Source organism: Vulpes vulpes, chromosome 12 (assembly GCF_048418805.1).
Source record: "Vulpes vulpes isolate BD-2025 chromosome 12, VulVul3, whole genome shotgun sequence".
In the NCBI taxonomy this organism is placed as follows: Eukaryota; Metazoa; Chordata; class Mammalia; order Carnivora; family Canidae; genus Vulpes; species Vulpes vulpes.
Genome location: NC_132791.1, coordinates 184009981 through 184028383, shown reverse-complemented (window position 1 = coordinate 184028383; position 18403 = coordinate 184009981). Strand labels below are relative to the sequence as shown.

At 49.8% G+C, this 18403-nt stretch overlaps 1 protein-coding gene across 1 annotated transcript; it reads left to right on the top strand.

Annotated features, from left to right (window-relative positions):
* Nucleotides 1–11744: 11744 nt before the first annotated feature.
* CMTM3 (CKLF like MARVEL transmembrane domain containing 3) lies at nucleotides 11745–18252 on the top strand. The gene is made up of 5 exons (XM_072731744.1): nucleotides 11745–12018; nucleotides 14327–14482; nucleotides 15407–15502; nucleotides 15892–16012; nucleotides 17405–18252. The coding sequence occupies exons 1-5, from the start codon at nucleotides 11863–11865 to the stop codon at nucleotides 17431–17433; spliced, it is 558 nt and encodes a 185-aa protein (XP_072587845.1). The 5' UTR covers nucleotides 11745–11862; the 3' UTR covers nucleotides 17434–18252.
* Nucleotides 18253–18403: the final 151 nt, after the last annotated feature.

The window sequence follows — 18403 nt, the reverse complement described above, 5'->3', positions numbered from 1 at the left end:
AAAAACATTAAAATTTTTTTTTAATTTAAAATTAAGGTTAAACGAGATCATATGGGTGGGACCCTCACCCAATAGGATTAGTGTCTTTATAAGACATCAGACAGCAGCTCATTTACATTCTCTCTATACAAGTGCACAGAGGAAAGGTCATATAAAGACACAAAGTGACCTTTGACAAGCTAGGAAGAGAGCTCTCACCAGAAACCAAATGTACTGGTACCTCTATCTTAAACTGCCAGCCTAGGGAACTGGGGGAAAATAAATTCTGGTTCAGGCCACCCAGTCTGTGGTGTTTTGTTATGGCAGCCCAAGGTGACTAACACACTAGCCCAAGAAACAAGAAACAGAGCCCTTGTAGATGAGGAAGAATGGGATAATTCCCTGGGATTTTTTTTTTTTTTTTTTACCATTTTTACCATTCTTTTCTACCCCAGCCTCCAGACAACACCAAAGCATCAATGGCAGTGATAGAAATAGCCAAACAAGCAGGAATTCAAACTCCAAGATATAGAAAGCTTCGTCTCTGACCAGAAGAACCATGGTCCCAAGAGTATAGAGAAAATCCCTTGATCTCTTCTCTCTGTATCCAAAGCAGTGGCAGGAAGCATGAAATAGAGTAGAGATGGGCACCTGGGTGGCTCAGTCATTTAAGCCTCTGCCCTCAGCTCAGGTCATGATCTCAGGGTCATGGGATTGAACCCTGCATTGGGCTCCCAGCTCAGTGGGAAGTCTACTTCTCTCTCTCCCTCTGATCTTCCTCCCCACTTGGACTCTCTCTCCCTCTGTCTCAACTAAATAAAACCTTTAAAAGAAAAAGAGAAACTAAACAAGCTTTATAGAGGACCCCTCAGAACTTGAAAGTGCCAAGGAAACCATGAAAAGGAAAGATCTCAAGAGAAAGATCCCATCGATGAACTCCTGGGACACCCCCCAAGCAGTGGATGCATGGATCTGACCCCAGGGAATGCCCATGACCCAGGTCTCAGATTGAACACTCGGGCACACACAGAACAGATCAGAATAGCACTACAACAACGATGGATATCTGGACAGGACGTCAGTAAGGATATAGAGGATTTGAACAACACTATAAACCATCTACTCCTAACAGATGTATGTTGAGCATTACACTCAACAACAGCAGAATACATGTTCTTCCCAAGTGCATATGAAACAGTCTGTAAGACCAGACATTAGAACACAAACCAAGAAACCAAGTTTCAAATTTAATAATGCTGAAATCATACAAAGTATCTGCTTTCATCACAATGGAATGAAGCTAAAAATGAATAGCAGAAGGAAATCTGGAAAACTGACAAATATGTGGAAAACAAGCAATGGGTCAAAGAAGAAATCAGAAAAAGAAATTAGAAAATACTGTGAATGAAACTAAAACACAACATACTAAAACTTAGGAGATGCAGCAAAGGCAGTGCTCAGAAATGTACAGCTGTAAATGCCTATCTTCAAAAGGAAGAAAGATTTCAAACCAATAACCTAACTTTACACCTTGAGGAACCAGTAAAAGACCAAACTAAACCCAAAGCTAGGAGAAGAAAGGAAACAACAGAGATTAGAGCAGAAATAAAATAAAACACAGAGCAGAAAAATAATAATCAACAAATCCAAAAGTTAGTTCTTTGAAAATATCAACAAGATGAATAGTCCTTTAGGACTAAAGTCAGAATTGAAAGTGAGAACATAACTACTGATGATAGAGAAATTAAAAAGAATTACAAGATAACTCTATAATAGTTGTATGCCAAAAAATAAGATGAAATGGACATACACACTAGAAACACACAAATTACCTAAACTGACTCAAGAAGAAATAGAAAATCTCAAAAGATCAAAATAGTAACCAAAACCTCCCAACAAATAAAAGTCCAGTACTAGATAGCTTCACTGGTGAATTCCACCAAACTTTTAAAAAAGAACTAATACCAACCCTTCTCAGGCTCTTCCAAAAAAGAGAAGACAAAGGAACACTTCCTAACTCATTTTATGGGGCCAGCATTACCCTGATACCAAAGCTAGATAAAGATATCACAAAAAGGAAAACTATATACCAGTATTTGTTTTGACTATAGATGTAAAAATCCTCAACAAAATATTAGCAAACCAACTCTAACAGCATACCAAAATTATTATACGCCATGACCAAGTGGGATTTATCCCAGATAGCACTGCAAAGTTTTTCAAGACTGAACTGACATTGGAGCCACAGTTCAATGGTGGGTAGGATATTGTGATCTAAATCTAACCAGTTCATTGTCTGCTTAAAAACAACAAAACCAGTGCTCTCTATAGGAATTAAACAAATCCAGAATTCATAGTATAATATTCAAAATGTCCAAGATACGGGATCCCTGGGTGGCGCAGCGGTTTGGCGCCTGCCTTTGGCCCAGGGCGCGATCCTGGAGACCCGGGATCGAATCCCACGTCGGGCTCCCGGTGCATGGAGCCTGCTTCTCCCTCTGCCTGCGTCTCTGCCTCTCTCTCTGTGTGTGACTATTGTAAATAAATTTTTTTTTAAATGTCCAAGATACAACCAATAATTACTTGATGTATTCAGAAGTAGAAAAATCTCAACATTTTATGACAGGAAAGATAGTCAATAGATAACAATCCCAAAAATAACACAAATGTTTGTTAGATTAGACAAAAACTTGAAAGAGAATATTATAATCATGCTCTAAGAATAAGTGAAATAATTGGATAGAAAGTCTTAGTGGAAAAAAAAAAGAAAGTCTTAGTGGAGAAATACAAGATATAAAAAATCAAATGGAATTTTAGAACCAAATACAATAATCAAAATACAAATCTCACTGGATGTGCTTAATAGCAGAATAGAAATGACAGAAGAAGGAGTTAATGAACTTGACAGATGAATAGAAATTATCAATATTCACCAAAAGAGTAATAAGACTGAAAAAAATGAACAGAACCTTGGGAAGTTCAGAGACAATACCAAAAGGTCTAATATTTATATCACTGGATTCCCACAAGGAGTGGAGTAGGAGTGTGGCACAAAAACTTTTTGAAGAAATGATGGCTGACAATTTCTCTAAATTAGCAAGGCATAAGTTTACAGATTCAAGAAATTCAGTAAATTTTTATTTTTATTTTTTACTTTAAAAAAAAAAAAAGATTATTTATTCGAGAGAGAGAGAGGGGCAGAGATGCAGGCAGAGGGAGAAGCAGGCTCCATGCAGGGTGCCTGATGTGGGACTCGATCCCGGGACTCCAGGATCACACCCTGGGCTAGAGGCGGTGCTAAACTGCTGAGCCACCCAGGCTGCCCTGAAATTCAGTAAATTTTAAAATAAGAAATCTAAAAAAAAAAAAAATTCAGTAAATTTCAAACAGAAGAAACAAAAAATTCATACCTGGGTACATTCTAATCAAATTTCTGAAAACTAAGATGAAGAAAAAAATATTGATAGTACCTAGAGAAAAATGATGTAACAATTTTAATAACTGAGAATTTCTCATCAGACGTGGGAGCCCAGAAAGAAATGGCTGTTCTCAAGTGTTAAAAGAAAATAACTGTCAGGGCACCTGGGTAGTGCTGTTGATTAATTGTCTAACTCTTGGTTTTGGCTCAGGTTGTAATCTCAGGTTGTGAGATCAAGACCTGCATTGGGCTCTGCACTCAGTGTGGACCCTGCTTCAGATTCTTTCTTCTCCCTCTGCCCCTCTTGCTTATGTCTTCTCTCTTTCTGTAAAATAAAATAAATCTTGAAAAGAGAAAAGAAGAACCATCAAACTCAGAAATCTATATGCAGTAAAAATACCCTTCATTAACAGAGGCTAAAAAAAAAAAAGACATTCTCAAAAAGAAGAAAACTGGAATGCCTGGGTGGCTCAGTTTGTTAAGCATCTAGGTCTTGGGATCCCTGGGTGGCGCAGCAGTTTAGCGCCTGCCTTTGGCCCAGGGCGCGATCCTGGAGACCCGGGATCGAATCCCACATTGGGCTCCCGGTGCATGGAGCCTGCTTCTCCCTCTGCCTATGTCTCTGCCTCTCTCTCTCTCTCTGTGACTATCATAAATAAATAAAAATTAAAAAAAAAAAACTTAAAAAAAAAAGCATCTAGGTCTTGATTTTGGCTCAGGTAATGATCTCAGGGTCACGAGATTGAGCCTCATATTGGGCTCTGAACTCAGCAGGGAGTCTGCTTGAGATTCTCTCTCCCTCTGCCCACCCCCGCTCCCCCACCCTTGCTCTCTCCCTAAAATAAATAAAGAAATCTTAAAAAAAAAAAAAGAGGAAAACTAAGAGAACACATTGCCAGTAGATCTGCTATGAAAGAAGTGCCAAAGGAAGTTCTTTAGATGGTAGAGAAATTATACCAGAAGGAAATATGTTATTTCAAGGATAAAGGATGAGCAACATAAACAGTAAATAAATATCTTAAAAATTATAAAGAAAAAATATCTTAAAAATTAAAAACAGAACTACTATATGAAAAAAAAGAACTACAATATGATCCAACAATCCTACTTCTGAGCATATATCCAAAGGAAACAAAAACATCATGTTGAAGAGATATCTGCACCCCTAAATTCATTACAGCATTATTTACAATAGCCAAGATATGGAAATAATATAAGTGTCCATCAATGGATGAATGGATAAAGAAAATATGACATATATACACAATGGAATATTACTCAGCCTTAAAAAAAGAAAACCTACCATTTGTGGCAAGATGGGGGGCATTATGCTAAGTGAAATAAGTTAGAGAAAACAAATACTGTATGATTTCACATAAATGCAGAATCTAAAAAAAAAAAGGAAAAAGTGAAACTCATAGAAAATGAGATTACATATGTTGTTACCAAAGGCAAGAGGTGGAGGGAGGAGGAATTAGATGAAGGTAGTCAAAAGGTACAAACTTCCAGTTATAAGAAAAATAACTACTGGAAATATAATGTATAGCATTATAAATATAGTTAACACCACTATATAGCATATTTAAAAGCTGATAAGTAAATCCTAAAAGTTTTCATCACAAATTAAAAGGCATATTTTCCCTTTTTTTGTATTTGTATTTGATGATGGATGTTAACTAAACTTAACTGTGTTAATTAATCACTTCACAATACATATAAGTCATCTCCTCATGCTCTACACCTTAAACTTATATGTCAATTATTACTGTATGTCAATTATGTCTCAAAAAAACTGGAAAAAATAGTAAATATCTGGACAAATAGTATATTCTTATCAAGTTCTTTAAAATACATTTGATGTTTGAAAGCAAACATGTTTATATATATATATATATATATATATATTTTTTTTAATTGAAGTTCAATTTGCCAACAGGATGACAGTGTTCATCCTGTCAAGTGCCCCCCTCAGTCCCCGTCACCCAGTCACCCCATCCCCCTGCCTGCCTCCCCTTCTACCACCCTTTGTTTGTTCCCCAGAGTTAGGAGTCTTTCATGTTTCGTCACCCTCTCTAATTTTTCCCACTCATTTTCCCTCCTTTCCCGTATAATCCCTTTCACTATTTCTTATATTCCCTGTGTGAGTGAAACCATATAATGATTGTCCACCTCCAATTGACTTACTTCACTCAGCATAATACCCTCCAGTTCCATCCACTTCAAAGCAAATGGTAGGTATTCATTCTTTTTAATGGCTGAGTAATATTCCATTGTATATATAGACCACATCTTCTTTATCCATTCATCTGTCGATGGACATGGAGGCTCCTTCCACAGTTTGGCTATTGTGGACAATGAAAGCAAAAATCTTAACATTATCTGATGGGATTTCCAGCAGAGGTAGATGTAATATATGTAACAGCTACAGCATGAAGCCAGGAGGATAAAATGACCTATATGATGGTCGGGTTTCTGTATGGCATTTGTAGTGGTAAAATAATAATTCTAAGTAGACTGAAAAGTTAGAATGTATATAGTAATCCCTATAGAAAACACTGTACCAAATTGTACCAAGAGAGTAAAAAACTCAATATATGTTAGAATACTAAAAAAATAAAAATAAAAATAAATAAATAAATAAATAATCCAAAAGAAAGCAGAAGAGATGAACAAAAACAGAACAAACAAAACAAAATTGTAGACCTAAATCCAAATATACAAATAACTACACTAAATATAAATGGTCTATACAAACTAATTAAAATACATAGATTGTTAGATGGATTTTTTTTTTAAAGACTCAATTATCTGCAGGAAACCTACTTTAAAATAATGGTATAGGTATATTAGAAATAAAATAATAGAAAAATATATTCCATGAAAATATCAATCAAAAGAAAACTGGAATAGTTATACTAATATCATACAAAGATAAAGAAAATCACCAGGGATAAAAGAGACACCACATAGTGAAAAAATAATTTATCCTATGACAATACAACAATGCTAGATGTTCCTAATAGCAGAGCCTCTAAATGCATAAAGCAAAAACTGATAGAACTCTGAAGAGAAAAATGGATAAATCTATACATATTGTCGAAGACATCATTTTTTCTCTCTCAGTAATTGGTAGAACAAGTACACATACAACCAGCAAGGATATAAAAGAAATACCGCCACCAATTAACTGGATCTAAGTGACATTTATAAAACACTTCACTCAATAAATACACTTTCTTTTCAAGTGCACAGAGAGCATTCATCAAGATGGGCCATATCCTGAATCATAAAACAAACCTCCCTAAATTTAAAAAAATTAAAATCATACATAATCATACATAATCCCTGACCATAATGGAATTAAACTGGAAATCAATAACATAAAAATGACTGGAAAACCTCCAAATGTTTAAAAATTAAACAATATATTGCCAAATAATCTGCAGTTCAAAGATAAAGTCTTGGGAGAAATTAGAAAATATTTGGAAGTAAACAAAAATGAAAATACAACATATCAAAATTTATAAGATGAAACAAAAATAGTACTTAGATATTTATAGCATTAGATGCTTATATGAGAAAAGCATAAACAACACGTGCAATATAAAAGCCATAAAAAAGAAAGTGGGTGCGGTAAAATTAATATTAAATGAAATAGAATTCAAAGCTCAAAGCTTTCACTAGGGACAACAGAGATGTTAAAATGATACTTAATAAAAATATATGCCAGGCATTATTCTATTTTTTTCTTTTGCTGGGCATTGCTCTCATATATTTTTATATACTAACTCATATTATCCTTACAATAATTATATAACTTAGGTAATTTTATTATTGTCACTTTGTGCATGGAGAAACTGAGGACAGAGAAGTTAGGAAAGCAATAGAACCAGGATTTAAACCCAGTATTTATGCTCTCCATTGCTACACTCTACTGAACAAAACGCATGTTAACTTTTGGGGCACCTGGACAGCTCAGTCAGATGAGCCTCCAACTCTTGGTTTTCTGCTCAGGTGGTGATCTCAGGGCTGTGAGATCAAGCCCCTCAGTGGGCTCCACACTCCATGGGGAGTCTGCTTGACATTCTGTCTCTCTCCCTCTGCCCCTCCTCAACCTCTCTGTCTCAAATAAATAAATAAATATTTAAAAGAAACAAAACAAAACAAAATACAAGGGCACCTGGTGATTCAGTAGGTTAAGCAACTGCCTTCAGCTCAGGTCATGATCCCAGGGTCCTGGGATCAAGCCCCACATAAGGCTCCCTGTTTCTCTCCCACTCCTCCTGCTTGTGCTCTTGCTCTCTCTGTGTCAAATAAATAAACAAAAACCTTTTAAAAATAAAAAATAAATTAAAAAAACAAAATTTAAAAATGTTAACTTTTGTGCATCTAACAATAAAAAAGACTATTAGAAATCCAAGGAAAAGTAATAAAACTAAAACTTAAAAAAAAAAAAAAAACCTTAGTGAAGTTTTAATATACCTCTTTTAGTAAGTCAATACATCAAGCAACAGAAGGTAAATATAGGGGTGCCTGGGTGGCACAGTCGGTTGAGAATCACACAAGTTTCAGTTTGGTGGTGGTTGCAGGGTCCAGAGATCAAGCCCTGTGGTGAGCTCGACACTCGGGGAAGTCTGCTGAAGATTCTCCCTATACCTCTCTCCTACCTCCTGCTCAATCACGCACTTCCTCTCTCTCTCTCTCTCTCTCAAATAAATGAATAAATCCTAAAAAAAAAAAAAAAAAAAGGAGGGGGAGGAGGAAGAGAAAAAGAAGAAGATGTCTGGTGGCTTAGGTGGTTAACTGTCTGCCTTTGTTTCAGGTCATGATCCCAGAGACTTGGGATCAAGCCCTGGATTGGAGGCTCTCTGCTCAGTGGGGAGTCTGCTCCTCCCTCAGCCCCTCCTCTCCACTCGTGCTCTCTCTCTGGCTCTCTCTCTCAAAAAAATAAATAAAATATGAAAGAAAGAAAGAAAGAAAGAAAGAAAGAAAGAAAGAAAGAAAGAAAGAAAGAAAGAGAGAGAGAGAGAGAAAGAGAGAAAGAAAGAAAGAAAGAAAGAAAGAAAGAAAGAAAGAAAGAAAGAGAAAGAAAGAAGAAAGAAAGAAAGGTAAGAATACAGAGGGTTTGGGCAGCCCAGGTGGCTTAGCGGTTTGGCACCGCCTTCCGCCCAGGGTGTAATCCTGGAGCCCTGGGATCGAGTCCCGCGTCGGGCTCCCTGCATGGAGCCTGCTTCTCCCTCTGCCTGTGTCTCTGTTCCACTTGTGTTTAAAAAGATTGAGGGCAGCCCTGGTGGTGCAGCAGTTTAGCATGGCCTTGGGCCCAGGGTGTGATCCTGGAGACCCGGAATCGAATCCCACGTCGGGCTCCTGGTGCATGGAGCCTGCTTCTCCCTCTGCCTGTGTCTCTGCCTCTCTCTCTCTCTGTGTCTCTCATGAATAAATAAATAAAATCTTTTTTAAAAATGAAATGAAATAAAAGGATTGAGTATTTTCTTCTAGTTGGGTATAAAACTTATCTATGTATCTATTATATATCTTGTTGATTATGTCGTTTAAACCCTCTGTATTTTTTTTTTAAAGATTTTATTTATTTATTCATGAGAGACACAGAGAGAGAGAGAGGCAGAGACACAGGCAGAGGGAGAAGCAGGCTCCATGCACCAGGAGCCCGACGTGGGATTCGATTCCGGGTCTCCAGGATCACACCCTGGGCCCAAGGCCATGCTAAACTGCTGCACCACCAGGGCTGCCCTCAATCTTTTTAAACACAAGTGGAACACTTGCAACCCCTAACTATCTATCAGGACACAAAGAAAATCTCAACAAATTCCATAAAGCAGAACATACAGATCTGAATAAAATAAATATTAAAAAGTAGATATTCACCACAAAAGCACAGCCAAAAATTCAATCAATAAATCAATAAAATCTTTTTTAGAAAATGGAATCATACAGTATATACCCTTTTGAGCCTGGTTTCTTTCATCCAACATAATATCTGCAAAATGCATCCCTATTGTTGCATTTGTCAATGTTTTGTTCCTTCTTCCTGCTGAGGAGTATTCCAGCGCAGGGATGCCCCACGGTCAATCCTCTCAGCTGTAATGAACCACTGGGCGGTGCGCAGTGTGAGCTATTAAAAACAGAGCTGGGGATCCCTGGGTGGCGCAGCGGTTTGGCGCCTGCCTTTGGCCCAGGGCGCGATCCTGGAGACCCGGGATCGAATCCCACATCAGGCTCCCGGTGCATGGAGCCTGCTTCTCCCTCTGCCTGTGTCTCTGCCTCTCTCTCTCTCTCTGTGACTATCATAAAAAAATAAATAAATAAATAAAACATAAAAACAGAGCTGGGGATCCTTGGGTGGTGCAGCGGTTCAGCGCCTGCCTTTGGCCCAGGGCGCGGATCCTGGAGACCCGGGATCGAATCCCACGTCGGGCTTCCAGTGCATGGAGCCTGCTTCTCCCTCGGCCTATGTCTCTGCCTCTCTCTCTCTCTGTGACTATCATAAATAAATAAAAAATTAAAAAACAAAAAAACAGAGCTGGCTGTGAAAGCTCACATCCAGGCCTTTGCAAAGGCTTGTACTTTCATTTCTCTTGAGCAAATGCCTACAAGTAAAATATCTGGGTCACGCGGTATGTCTTTATTTAGCATTTTAGGAAACTGCAACACTGTCTTCCACAGTGGAGGTAATCACTCCCACCGCCATGGGGGGGGGGGGGGGGGGTGAGAGTTCCAGGTGCTCCATATCCTCACCAGCACTTCAATGGTAGAGTCCTCTTTTATGAAGCCATTTTAATAAGTGTAAAACAGTATCTCACAGTGGCTTTAATTTGCATTCCTAGATGGCTAATGATATTGAATATTGTTTCATGTGCTCACTGGACGTTCACATACCTTTGTTGGATTGTCTGTTCAAAACTTTGACCTATTAAAAAAATTGGGTTGCTTTCTATTTATGGAGTTCCAACTTTGAGCCATGATTTAATTAACACCGATCAACATCAGGTTGTCCTCTGTTCTAACCCTCACCTGGCCTCCTCCCAGGGGATCTAGAGTAAGCTCCAAACACCAGGGCCTGGTTCCCTACCATCCTTTGCTCGGTCCTTTCTTCCACAAAGGCTCCCTGCAACCCTTTAAACCAGTCAGACATCTATTACTGGGAATCATCTTACTGGACACACTGTTACCCACTCCCCACAAATTAAGCTGAGGCTTCCTTACATCCTGCGGTGCCAATCTTTCTAGCACTGCTGCTGAATGAATAAATGAGTGAACGAAGGCCTCTTACCCAGTGGGAGAGGCCATCAGAATCTCCTCTGAGGATGGTCACATAAAAAAAGACATTCATCAGAGAACCAGGTGGAGAAGAGCATTCCAGAAAGCGGGGCCCCGTAGGCACAAAGGCCCTATAGCGGGAAGGGACCATGGTTTGTTCACGAAACTGTAAGAAGGTCTGCGAGGGGGAGACACAGGGACAGACGACACCAAGGGGGGTATGTTTTTAGTCTCTCTACCAAGACTCCGGGCAAGACGGAAACTCCCAAGGTTTGAGGCCTAAGGGAAATGGAGATGATCCTGCTGGAGACCTTAAGCCTCCTTCTGGCTGCACGAGGAAGCAGAGCAGCCTCTTAAAGACACCGTCACAGCAGCGCAGGGGGGGGGGGGGGGGCACTCGGGGACCCCGCGGAGGCCCAGCGGTGGGGAGACGCGAACGGAAACAAAGAAAGCTCGAGGAGGCGAAGATGTGCCGGCCTTGGGGCCGGACCGCTGGGGCGGGCGAGGGAGAGCGGGCACCCCACGGGCTCCCCACGGGCTCCCCACGGGCTCCCCACGGGCTCGGGTCCTGGCGGGGAGGACGGACGCGGCGCTCCGCCCGGGGCCCAGGCGCCGCCCGGGAGCGCTCCGGGTTGGGGGAGCCCAGGGAGCCTGGGGCCAGCGGCGGAGACGGGAGGCGTGGCCCGGGGAGAAGGGGGCGGGCGCCGTGGTCCGGGGCGAGGAGGCCCCGACGGGGGGTTCGCCCTCGGGCGCCGAGGCTCCCGGGCCCGGACACGCGCGGGGACGCGGGCAGGAGGCGACGCCGCGGCGAGGGCACACCCGCTCCGGGCGGGCAGGCGGGGCCCCGACGGGGCGTCCAGGGGCGGCAGAAAGGCGGCCTCGGGGCGCCGGCGGGGCTGGGGGCCGGCGCGGGGGGCGCGGGGCGGGGCAGGAGGAGGAGGAGGAAGGCGGCGGAAGGGGGCGCGGGGCGCGGGGGGGCCGCAGCGCGCGGCCAGGGAGGAGGGGCGGGGGGCGGGGGGAGGGGAGGGGAGGAGAGGGGGAGGGTGCGCCCCCGCCCCGCCCCGCCCCGCCCCCGCCCCGCGCCCCCGCCGCGCCTTCTCCTCCTTCCGCGCGGCCGGCGCTTCCGCTTCCCTCCCGGGCGCGGGCTGAGGGCGCGGGGCGGCGCCGGGCTCCCTGCGGCCGCCGCCATGTGGCCCCCGGACCAGGAGCCCGCCCCGGCCCCCGCCGCCGCGCCGCGCGCCCGCCGCCCCCCCGCCGGCGCCCCGGGGCCCGGGCTCCGCGCCCTGCTGCCCGCGCGCGCCTTCCTCTGCTCGCGCAAAGGCCGCCTCCTGCTGGCCGAGTCGGTGAGTGCGGGCGGCGCCGTCGGGGCGGGGGGCCGGGGGCCGGCTGCGCCCGGGAGGTGCCGGGGCCCGAAGGCTCTGGGCCGGCGCGACGGGCCCCGGGGGACGGGGAAGGGCCCCGGGACGGCTGAGGCCGCACGCACGGCGGGGGCGCGAGCGGAGCCCTCCGGGGGGCGGGGCGGGGCGGGGGCGGGGGTCCGGGTCCGCCCGGCGGTGACTTCATCCCCCTCCGCGGCCTCCCCGCGCCCCGCCCCGCCCCTCCGGCCTCCTGCCGCAGCCCCCACCCCGGCCCGACAGGCCTTTGTCTGGGGACACCGCGCGGCGGGGCTGGCGCTGGGCCTCGGGCAGGGCGGGGGCGGGCGGGGCGGCGCCGGGGGCGAGGTGCGGAGGAGCCCTCGGGGGATTCCTAGTCCGGCGTTATTCCCACTTTGCGGACAAGAAGGCTGAGGCCGGGAGCCCAGGGCACTTGACAGCTGGGCCACTCGAGGGCTGGGTGACAGCAAGGGTGAGAGCGGGCATCAGAGGAAGGAGGCTTCTGGCCCAGACCCGCCTTGGCGCTGGCAGGAGGGGACCTGGCTGCCACTCCTGCCCCTAGGGTCAGCCTGGAGGTCAGGCCGGCGCCTGCCCAGCCCCCAGGTGAGGCCCCGGATTCGGGCCACACTCCGGGGGGTCACCTCTGGTTGGCCGCCCCGGCCCTGCCCAGAGGTTGATGGGAAGCGCTTTTGCAGAGAAGCCTTAAGCCCCAGCGCTGCTCACCCCGCAGGAGTCAGGAATCCAGATCTAGGCCGTCGCAGGAGTAGGGGGGGAGGACGCTCAGGGCTGATCCCAGGGGAGCTGGAGCCGTGCTGGTCACCCCTGGCTGCTCCAGGCCTGAGAGGGGGAGGCTGACAGGGACAGGAAAGGGGAGGAAGCAGCCACAAGGAGTCAGGGAATGGGGGAGCAGGCGTGGGGGGGCTCCTCAGAATCTGGCTTTGGGGGTGGCGGACAGGAAGGGGAAGGGCAGCAGAGGGGCCCCTGTGGAGGAGGCACAGCAGGAGCCCAGCTCAGGGCTGGGTCAGGGTCCCACGGCCTGGCTCTCCCTGGAGGCCCCTCTCTGTGCCTCAATTTCCCATCTGTTGAGTCGAACTCAGCTACCCCCATGGGCTCGTTCAAGACAGATTCGGGTGCCCTGGGGACTCTGGGATCTTTGCGGCTCATTTGTCTAAACAGCCACAGTGTTTCCTGTGGGGCACCCGGGAGTCCCTGCGGGGCCACCTGAGCCCCACTCAAGCTACTCAGCCACGGTGACAAATCAGGACGCAAGACAGCCCACACGGGCAGGGCCACTTGTCAGCCAGCCCTGAGGCCACATGCCTGTCGCCCAGGGCACTGGGCAGCCACTTCACTGCCTGCGCCTCGGCTTCTCGTCTGCCAAGTGGGGCGTGAGCAGCACCTGTGCACAGGTGGCTGCGAGGCCGCCCCAAGCCTCAGCGGGCCCTGGCCAGGGGACAGCCCCCCATCTTGGTCTGTCCTGCCCTGCAGCGGGTACCCCCAGGGCCGCAGCATCGTGGGGCATCGGTGCCCACCCACCGAGTGCGGAAGCCGGCCCTTGGGGGGGCGCGCAGGGCTGCAGGGCTGGGCGAGTAGGCCCAGGGCCTGAAGCCTCAGTGAACACTCCCCTCCCGGGAGGCCTTGTTCCTCCTGGGGAAATTGGCAAACCCGTAAGACTCAGTTACACTGTTAAGGCCCCAACACCCACCGCCTGGATCGCACAGTCGTGAACATGTTGTCGGATTTGCTTTATCGTACGCATCTGTCTGGGCTCCAGGGCGGTTTAGTGTTTGATGCAGGATAAATTGCCCACATGGGCACCTTGCAACTCCGAACACTTCAGCACTCGTGTCATTAAAGGTCAAAATTCGTAAGCTGTGTTTCAGCTAAAATTTACATTCTTGGGCTTTGGGTGTAATTTGTTGAAACTGGTTCCTGCTCAGCGCGCCGCCTTTGAGACGCTCGGGTTTGATTTGCCCTGTTGGGCCCCATCTGGGTTGGATGGATTCTGCGGAGAGCCTGCTGGGGTGGGGGCCGGGGCACAACCTCCTGGGGGGCTGGGGCTTGGAGGGGGGTGGCCCCGCACAGGGTGCAGAGCCGTGCCCAGAGGCACCGGGGGCAGCACAGGTGTGAGCCAGGGCCCGGGACAGGGTTCCAGTCCTGGCAGCTGCAGGACCGTGGGCGGGTCACCTCCCCTGCTGGCACAGCTCTGTCCCTGGATGCAGAGCCCTGGGCGCCGGCGTGCGTGCGAGGGGTGTGACTTTCCTTCCCTCACCTGCAGGGCCTCTCGTTCATCACCTTTGTCTGCTATGTGGCATCCTCGGCATCCGCCTTCCTGGCAGCGCCTCTGCTGGAGTTCCTCCTGGCCCTCTACTTCCTCTTTGCTGATGCCATGCAGCTGAATGACAAGTGGCAGGGCTTGTGCTGGCCCATGATGGTGAGGCCGCGCCCCGGGCCGGAGGGGGTGGCTGCGCTGGGGCCGTCGCCCTTCAGCGCGGGGACTGTTTGCAGCTGCAGGCGGCGGCTCTCAGAGGCCCTGTGCCCCCCGCAGGCTGCCTCACCTCGAAGCCCCCCTTCCCCGCTGCTGCCCCGAGCCCCAGCCGGCGTCCTGGCCCTGGCCACCAGGTGGCGCTGGTGCTCTCAGCCGCGGGCATTCTAGCCCTTTCCACCAGAGCAGGACAGGCTAACCGAGGGCTTGCAGGGCTTAGCCAGACTTCAGCCATCTGGCAACTTGCTTGGTCACCTGGGAGCCCTCAAAACCCCACCTCAAACTGCTCTGAGGAGGCACAAAAACGCTGCGATTGAACCCTGGTCTCGTGACTTCGTATCCAGTACGCGTCCTGATGAGCTGCACTCTGTCCCCGTGTCTGGGGACAGGTGAGCAGAAACCAGGACACGTAAATGGACCTGCCGCAAGTCTGTGGCACAGCGAGGCCCTTCGGAGAGCCAGCCGGGGGCAGGTGACCGGGTTTTCAATGTCTTTCTCACCAAAAAGGGAGCCCTGCATGTGGGCGAAGCCACAGGGCAAGCTGTAGCCTGGCCCACGTCCTGTTGTCCACCAGACAGGGCACAGCCACTTGGACCGGGCACAGGGCAGCCTCCGGGGGCACCCGGCCAGGGGCAGGAACGGGTGGAGAAGAGTCAGGGAGTGTGGTGGGGCCAGGACAGGCCGGGAGCCCGGGGGATGCCAGAGCTGCGGGTTCGGGGAGTGCCCAGCCTGCCAGGCTCATCGTCCCCTGGGAACGGCGGTTCCAGCCCTGTTCCTGCCACCTGCTGTCCTTCCAAGGCCCTGCCCCTGTCTGGGCCCCGCTGTGCCCTAGTCCCGGGAGCCCAGGACAGTGACCACACCCCCCCTCCCCAGGATTTCCTGCGCTGTGTCACTGCGGCTCTCATCTACTTCGCCATCTCCATCACGGCTGTCGCCAAGTACTCAGACGCGGCTTCCAAAGCAGCTGGGGTGAGTAGCCGCCCGAGCCCTGGAAGGGGTTGCCCGGCGATGCCCCCTCAAGGTCACCCCACCCCTGGTGGAGCCCCAGATGCCCTTTGGACACTTAGTGTCTGGGGCAGAGTCTGTCCCCGCATAGGCCCTTGGGCCTGCACGCAGGTCTCCACAACTGCAGAGTCCCTGAGCGGAGCGTCAGTGGGCCCCGGGTTTGGGGGGCTGCTTGCCCACCAAGGCGACAGTGCAGTTTCCTACTTGCCGGTCCTGGGAGGCGGCTGTGCTCGTCCATCCCGCCTGTTCAGCCGGTCAAGTGGGGCGGCAGCTTCCCTGCCTGTCCCGGGCCCTCAGCCCAGAGACTCCCAGCTCCCCGTGATGGGTGCCATGGGCCCTGTCCTGTCCCACAGGTGTTCGGCTTCTTTGCCACCATCGTGTTTGCCGTTGATTTCTACCTGATCTTTAACGACGTGGCCAAATTCCTCAAAGAAGGGGACTCCGCAGAAGAGAACACGGCCGACAAGGCAGAAGGTGGGTGGCCACCCCCCTTTTCCCCGGGGACCCAGCTTGCCGACCCAGGGCTGTTGCTGGGGACCCTTCCCCCCGCCCCCAGGGATACTTGGCCAGTTTGAAGCTGGAGGAGCGCATCCTCCCCCAGGAGGGCAGGAAGCGTTCTCCCGGCCTGCTTCTCCGGTCCCTTCACGGGGCATGGATCATGCAGCCAGCTGGCTTCCCGGGGCCTCTGCCTCTCCAGGAAAGGCAAGCTGAGGGCAGGCCTAGCACCTCCTCCTCGGTGGGACCTTCCCGGATGAGCCCCCAAGGCAGCCATTCGCTGGGCGGCAGAGTGGCCACCTGCCCTGATCATGTCCCCTGACCCCCCACGACACCTGTCCAGCGTCCCGGGCCCATGGCTCAGGGGCCAGAGAACCAAGCTCCCCCTTCTCCACGGCGCCAGCAAGCTCAGATTTATGAGCCAGCAGAAACCATCCTTCTGCTAGAAATATGAGGCTCCTCTCTCCCGGTCCTGGACTTGGACCAACCCCAGGTTTAACGTCCCTCGACATTTTCCCCAGGCCTTTGTGATTGGTACCAGTTGCCTGCCATGCGTTCTTCAAGATAACCAGTCAGCAAGTGGGAAGTGGCAGTGCAGACATGTGTTTGAATATTGTGGACTTTAATATTTGGAGATAGAATTTTTTTGTGTGTGGTAAAATGATTCCTAGTTTATGTGTTAGAATGAATACAGCAAAACCACAAAATCCCACCAGTCTAGCCCTCGGTACAGGGCTAGGGGGTCAGGGTTTATGGAGGCTCTCGGAGCTCACCCGTGACCCCAACAGTATGAGGATTGACTGGGGCTCCAAGAGTCAGGGGTTGGCCAGGGAAGGGGGGGGTCCCTCCCTGAAAATAGCAGTTGGCACTGCGGCTGGAGCGAGGGTTAGCGACTTGAATGCTGTTCCTCCTCCAGAATGCTCTACAGAGTACTCTGGGGTGCTGGGCTTCGAGGAGCCCTTGAGTCACACCTTAGGTAGGCCCTGAACATCATAAAATGTGTCTGATCACCATATAAAATTAGAATTCGGGCCAAGGGGATTGAAACTCTAAGGTGGCTGAAGAGAGGATTCCTGATTTCGAGCATATTTTACTTTCTTGTCCCAGAATAATGGCTGTGCCCACTGTGCCCTGCTGAATTGCGGCAGGGTTTGGGGTGCGGATTTGGCATGCTGACACCCCCAGGGGAGAACAGCCCAGGGAGACCTGGGAGAGGCTAGAGCAAGGGCATGTGGGCACCCCCTCCGCGTGGCCGTGCCCTGGAGGTGACGGCGGCTGCCCATGCGGGGTCCCGGCCCGGGGCTCCAGCCGGTCTCCCCGGTACCCGGGCCTAGAAACGCCTGCCAAGCATCCCCTTTGTCTTCCTTCCAGAAGAGAATTCCGACTCTGACTCCGACTGAGGGGCGTCGGAGCCTTCAGCAGTGGGAGCTGCTGGCCACCCAGTGCCAGGCACACGACGCACCGCCGAACGCGGCACCCGGGGCGTCGTGCACGTTGGGCCACGTGTCCTCGTGTCTGCCACGGACCTGAAGCCTTGTAAGCGCTCTGCCAAAAATAAGCACAAGGGGACAGAGTGGATGGAGCCTGCACCTCCGTCACAGGGAGCACCCGGGGCGGGGGGCGCACACTAGAAGCCACCCCTGGCCAACCTGCTGGGCCCCAAGGATTCTCGTTAGCATTTGGTGTCCCACTCGTGCCAGGCACTTTGTCAAGAACCATCCTTCCGAGAGTTCCTTCAGGGAGCACCAGTTCCCACTTTATTTTTGCAACAGGGAGAAAACCGACCTTTGCTCCCACAGCACCCCTAACAGGCGCCTGTCACGCTCCGGAGCCACATCTCGGGGACGGGGCAGCTGTAGGTTGGCTCACCGGGGCACAGACCCACGTGCCTAACCGTGAACTCACTGACAGCCTTCTGGGTGGCCCGGCAGGCCCGGCCGCACCCTCTTTCCCCGGGACCCCCCCGGCAGGCAAGGGGCCCGATGTGCCTTGTGTGTGCCCCCAAGGACATGTGCTGTGTGTGTATGTTCAAGGGGATTTTGTAACTTTTTGTAATTTTTTTTTTTTTACACAAAAGTAGTTTTTTACATGATACTTTCTGTGACCCAAAAGGCCTCACGAATGAGCCAGACCTGGCCCCGTGTCTTGGGCATCTGTGACCTTTGTTCGTCTCTTACATGTAAAAGCCGCAGTGGATTAAACCAGACTATGTGCTTGCAGCGTACGTGTGTGATGAGAACCCTCAGCCCCAGGCAGAGCGGCCCTGTCCGCGGGGCGTCCCGACCGCTCCCGTCCGGCGGCCGTGCGCCTTGTGCCACCCAGGCACCCCGAGCGGCGGCCGCACGGGAGCCCCCGCTCCTCGCACAACCC

Bases quoted from the DNA above. Each gene is read 5' to 3' on its own strand.
- CMTM3 (XM_072731744.1), top strand. From the start codon at position 11,863: ATGTGGCCCCCGGACCAGGAGCCCGCCCCGGCCCCCGCCGCCGCGCCG. The intron at 12,019-14,326 runs GTGAGTGCGGGC...CCTCACCTGCAG, and splicing joins GCCTCCTGCTGGCCGAGTCG to GGCCTCTCGTTCATCACCTT. The intron at 16,013-17,404 runs GTGGGTGGCCAC...TCTTCCTTCCAG, and splicing joins CACGGCCGACAAGGCAGAAG to AAGAGAATTCCGACTCTGAC.